The sequence below is a fragment of the Plasmodium inui genome, assembly GCF_000524495.1.
Source record: "Plasmodium inui San Antonio 1 unplaced genomic scaffold supercont1.75, whole genome shotgun sequence".
Lineage (NCBI taxonomy): Eukaryota > Apicomplexa > Aconoidasida > Haemosporida > Plasmodiidae > Plasmodium > Plasmodium inui.
This window is the reverse complement of record NW_008481909.1, coordinates 30,033-35,455: the sequence shown is the minus strand read 5'-3', so window position 1 is coordinate 35,455 and position 5,423 is coordinate 30,033. Positions and strand designations below refer to the sequence as shown.

General features: G+C 41.9%; 1 protein-coding gene across 1 annotated transcript; it reads right to left on the bottom strand.

Annotated features, from left to right (window-relative positions):
- Positions 1-2,096: 2,096 nt before the first annotated feature.
- C922_05457 (hypothetical protein) lies at positions 2,097-2,967 on the bottom strand (the record flags this gene model as incomplete). Its single annotated transcript, XM_008821028.1, has 2 exons — positions 2,097-2,376; positions 2,808-2,967. Coding segments are annotated over 2 exons (438 nt in total), but the record flags the coding sequence as incomplete, so codon positions are not given.
- Positions 2,968-5,423: the final 2,456 nt, after the last annotated feature.

The following is a 5,423-nucleotide window of genomic DNA, read 5'->3' as shown; positions in this document are numbered from 1 at the left end:
CTATCTGTCTTTGTGGAATGATTTTATCCTTATTCTTATTCTACTGAGACTTGTCGGATTCTGAAACTTCGCTCAGCAGAGCTAGACTTCGAGACTCTTGACTATTTTTCTTTCATTATTAGAATTTACTTGAGATTTGACGTCCCCCTGTCGTTTCCCACTTCAGAAACTGCCTATTCTGTTGTAGGAGATTTGATAGTGAGTCCTTCTTTAATGGATTGACGGCTGTGCCCTCTTTGGCTCCTCTTTCCTGACCCGAACTACTTCTTGTTTATTCCCTTTGCCCCTATATTCTTACGGAGGACTAAACTTGATTTCTTCAGGCGTTCCTCATTATTTTTAGATTTAACCCATGTTCATGCCATTTAGGGACTTATTTGCGGCTGTTCCTCCTCGTCTTGTGTTTAGGTTTCATTTTTTTCTTTCCTCTTTCTTCTTGGTCTGCTATTTTGAGCTATATTGGTAACTTGGCCCCTTTTTCTCCCTTGGGATATAACTGTTGGTCATTTCCTCATAGGCTGCACTATCATGTTTTACTCTCCGCGCTCCGTACCCATCAGGCGAGTTATGAGTGCGGTTATGCTTAATGATTTTAACGGCGTGTGTAGTTGAGAGGTGCTGCAATGACTCCCCAGTAATGATTGATTGTTGAGACTGCCCTTCTTTGGGTTCGGATTTCCTATTTTGATTTCGTTTAGACGTCTATGGGAAAGACTTGAAGACTGATCCTCTAATGTTTTACTCCCTCAGACGAGAGATACTTACTCTAATAACGGTGTCGGAAATTCTCTTTATAAACTTGTGCCTAATGTAGCGCCTGGAGGTTACTTGCTCGTTATTGTAGTGATCAGGTCCCCCGAACTTGATGCTGATAGGTCTTTCTTTAGTTGTGGGGTTTATACGTTACCTCTCAGACTTTGGGAGTTTCTGGTTTAGTTAGACTTGTTCCACTCCTTATCTCACTTTAGCCTACTTAGATTTCAGCCTCTAACTTGTTGGGTCTTGGAAGTTCACAGTTATTCCAGGTAGGTGTCTGGTGTTTTAATCTGTAACTCCCTTTCTGTTGCTCTAATTGACTATCATATATTATTTCTCTTCCTTCAGAGAATCTGGTTGTAGAGAGGAAGTTCGATCTGTTCAGTGTTTTAGGGTTTCACACTCTGTTTTTGTACGCGTATGTGATCCGCCTGCTCCTTCACTTAACTTCCGAGTTTGATTTCTTGAAAGTTCCTATTATTTTCATAAATATCTCAGGATTCCCGTGATTTATTTAATTAGGGGGTTTAGGTGGCCAGTATCCCAGGTCTATCATCCTCCTGATCCGAAACAACATCCTCCTCCGATACTCTAGTGCTCATATTCGGGATTAATGACTATCCTCCTGGATGACTCGGTCGAGGGATATTAATATTGTGGCTTCTATAAAACTTCTTCCATTTAGATCTACTCGTATTTGCTGCTCTTAGGTTTGGATACTTCGACGACAGTTGCGTCGCAGGTTGCTAGGGGAGATTGGCTCCTGGTGATTTCACTCTGGAGATATCTTCCTCTCTGGTTACAGTGGCTTTACGAACTTATCTTCTCCTAGACTGCTGCTTGTTTCCTTATCCCCTTCGGGTAATATCGGAAATAAACTCCCGCCTCTTTCGGATTTGGGTTATCATATTTCAAAGATTTTCTAAGACTCGGCTATCAGGTGTGCTGCTTCTTCTTTCCTGATTCCCCCGTGCTTCGCTGAAGGGTATTTCTGTATTTGCTCCAGATCATATAGATTATCATTGTTTTAGAAGTGTTCAATGCTAGAAGACTTCTGTCTACTAAAAATCCTCCGCTTGTTTGGGGTTTTCGTGTTATTCTTTTATCAGTGGGAGGCTGTTGTATGTCACCTATAACGTCATCTTATTTCCCCCTTCGTGTCCTCGGGCTTGGACTCGTTCTTAGTTTGCCGCCTGGGGATGTTAAACTCATTAAATTTGTTGTCTGATCCAGTTTTTGTACCCTTCAGATTCATACTCCGCTTCATTTAATTAGATAGTTCATACTTATTAAAAGTGGCTGTTGGATTACATGCGATTCTTATAACTGATATTTCCTACTGGTGATCATCAAAATCTCCGCGTATGGGACTTAAGGTCAGTCGCTTTACGGTTCTTTTTATTCTGGTCCTACTTTTCACAGTATAATCTTGGGATTCTCGGTGATGAGAATTTTGAGTGAGATAGTTGTTCTTGACTCCTTTAGCTTTAATTTTGTATGTATCTGGCTCCACTGTTGTTTCTCCTCTGTTAGGGGTGGGGATATTTTTTAGTTGCCTGTGAGCCGTGGAAAGAAAGTGATGCTCTAATTTTCTTGTTTTAGTGTTATACCTCGATTTGCCTGTGTCGGGAAATTTGGAGCTGTTTTCCCCCAAAGAGGGAGGCGGATTTCCAGATACACCTGCTCAATTTTTTGGGGTATCTTGACTCTTTCGGGGATTTTAGCCTCTCCCTTTTCTGGTCAGTTTTTGGTTTTCTTATTCTTTGATTGGCGTGGGGTCCCTTTTGGTCTCTTCTGATGTTTCTCAGGTGGGACTGTATATACTACATCTAACAAAGTCCCTCCTGCGTGATTCTAATCCGTTCCACTATTTTAGAGCCATTTCCCCTCTTCTTCGTGGTTTCCCCTTACCTATGACGATGTCCTCCGTGATTTATATACTCTGCTTTACGGGGAAATTTCTGCATATATTCCAACTTAACTAAGTCTATTGCGTCTAACGTCTTCTCACAAGCTCTTCCTTCATGTGGTTATTTTTCCGCCATTTCTACGTTGGTTTTTCTGTTTTGGGGTGTCCTTCCTTCGCTGTCTTGTTTTTTCCTTGTCATATTTTAGGGGGCTCCTTTCCACTACTGCCTCCTGAACCTGAGCCCCAGCCCTCACCTCCATGGGATTCTCGTTCTGCATTCTTTTTCTTATGAAATTGTTCATCCTACTTCTGGTCCTCCTCTTTTTGGTTTATTGAGGCGGCCATCCTTTGGTTGTGCCCCTCGTGGGGTTACCCTGCTTTATCCCCGGTTATCTCACTACTGCTCCCCCGAACCTTATTTTTGTTCCCTCCTTCTCCCTTCTTCTACTAAGATGTTCCTTAGATTACCCACTTGTTCCCCCTGGGTTGATTCCCCTTCTGCTGATTTTTCCGGATATTCCTTTAGAGGTGGCCTCTCCTCCTTTGGATGCTTCTCCCCTACACTCGGTTTATTAAGCTCGCCTCGCGTAACGAATTCTCCCCCTCTGTCCTCCCATCTATTTTTTACCCTCCCTCGGCCACTTCTTGTCACACTCTTGTTTTCTCTGCTTCTTGTCTTTTATTAGGTATCTACTGACAGCGGCTCAAGACTCTGAGTTGGCTCTTATGCAAAAATTTTCTTAACCCTCCTTACCCTATAATTCCCTTGTTCATATCTGTCCCTCGTTATTAAGATTTTTCGGCTGTCCCTCCCTGACTTCCCCTATTCTTCGTCATATACGGTGGCATCATCCCCTCCCTGGGAGGACCTTATTCTTTTTACTTACTCCATCTTCCCAAATGACTGGGTTCTGCTCCTCAATTCTATTTCTTCCCTCAGTGGTCCCATTTGTTTTTCCTGTGTTAACCCATTATAGACTGTTTCTCAGAACTCCTTGTTCCTTGAGCCCTCTAGTCCAAATCCTCCTCTTGGGTACAGTGATCTAGACTTCTGATCGTCCTTTTCCCTACGGCTCTACGGTTTAGTCTGCCTGAGGAATACTGTTTGTACCTAACGCTCGGGGTAGGATGCCCCCTACACCTGGGCGTCTGGGCTGAGTCGCTTGTTTTCTATTTAGCTCCTTCTATGGGATATTTGGCTCCCAAGGGCGTGTTCTATCCCCTGCGCCCTTTTGGTGCCTTCTGGAAGTAGTTAATTGGGTCCATAAGTCTGGAGCTGTTACTCCTATTATTATGAATTTTCCCAGTCCTCTCATTCACTACGGGTGCTTTATTTAAATATATCTTCATATCACTCCATAAGGGTCACTTATTCCTGCTTCCTTCCTTCGCCTTCTAATATACTTCCTCTTCCTTGTCGCTATTTCCCTGTCGTAATTGTATACTCGATAGGTATTCCATATAGTTCGTAGGGGGCTTTCGTTATTTCTCCTCCATATATATACTTATGCTTACTCATAGCACTGGGTTCCCGTGTTTCTGTTTTTCAATTCACTCCTTCAGATAGAGATGCATTATTTCTAGTGCATCCCTACCTTTATCCTCTGGGGAGGAGTTCTTGGGTTGCGATGTGTCCATAATATATAATCCTAACTATTTTATCTCCTGTTTTTTCTCCCAGATGCTTCGACTCAAGGTTTCTCCCACTCTGCCCCAGTCCTATATCTGTTGGATTATCCCCCTCTTTTCCAGTGGTTCCTTGTCTTTCCCTATTCAGTGCATTATCCTCTGCTGCCTATTCTTGTTGTACTTCATAATATAGTTTGGTCTATTTGTCATTGCGCTGCCTGCTATAGAGGGATAGTTTCGGTAAAATTTTGCTCTTATCGCTTCCTTTAGTCTTCTACTGTTTCCTTTCCCTTTCCTTCTCCGTTCTTCTGGCTTTTGCTGGTCCCCTGGTTAGTATTTACTGTATATTGACTCTGCTGAATATTCTCCCATGATTCTGATCTTTATACGTTTCATTTGCTCCTATCCCTTATTAAACCTGCTTCTGCTCCTATACTTTTGCCTTCGGGGGAGTCTTCGTTTCCTTTTCCGGTTTTTTTGGCGTCCTTTGCTCTTCTCCTCCCCCGGCTGACACTATCTTTTCCTACTTAGGGAGGCGTACTGCTTCATCTATTTGTTTATGGCGGAAATCTCATATTTCCAGTTTTCCCTCCTTGGTTTTCCTTGGGGTCTCTTGCTCCTTTGCTTCTTTCCTTATAATATACACTATATCTTATCAGGAATTTCCTAACCATTATATGCTGCTGGCACGCTATGTCATATTTTTCCGCTTATTTATTGCTTAGCAGTTCACGACAGCCTGTTTTATATCATCCCTCATGATATCTCCTATAGGAAAGGAATTATCCTATAAGCCACAACATTATGTATCCTTTTATTTAGACATTTATTTTTCTGCCACCTGGTGGGTAAATGTATATTATGATAATGTATCGAAACATAGATAGTCCCCTGTTTATTCAGATGATCCCCACAAGAACTCACCAATAGTTTCGAAAATTTCGGTTAATTAATCACGTGGAATAACACACAATAGATTCATAAAATTATTTGACTTATTATTAGGGGAGGGAAGTTTCCTATTATCGTCTATATGCCCATAGGGCATTACACTTAAAACTCATATAAAAACCATATCACTGCCAAAATGATCATGTCTTTATTCACTTCTTCTCATTTTTCAGAAGAA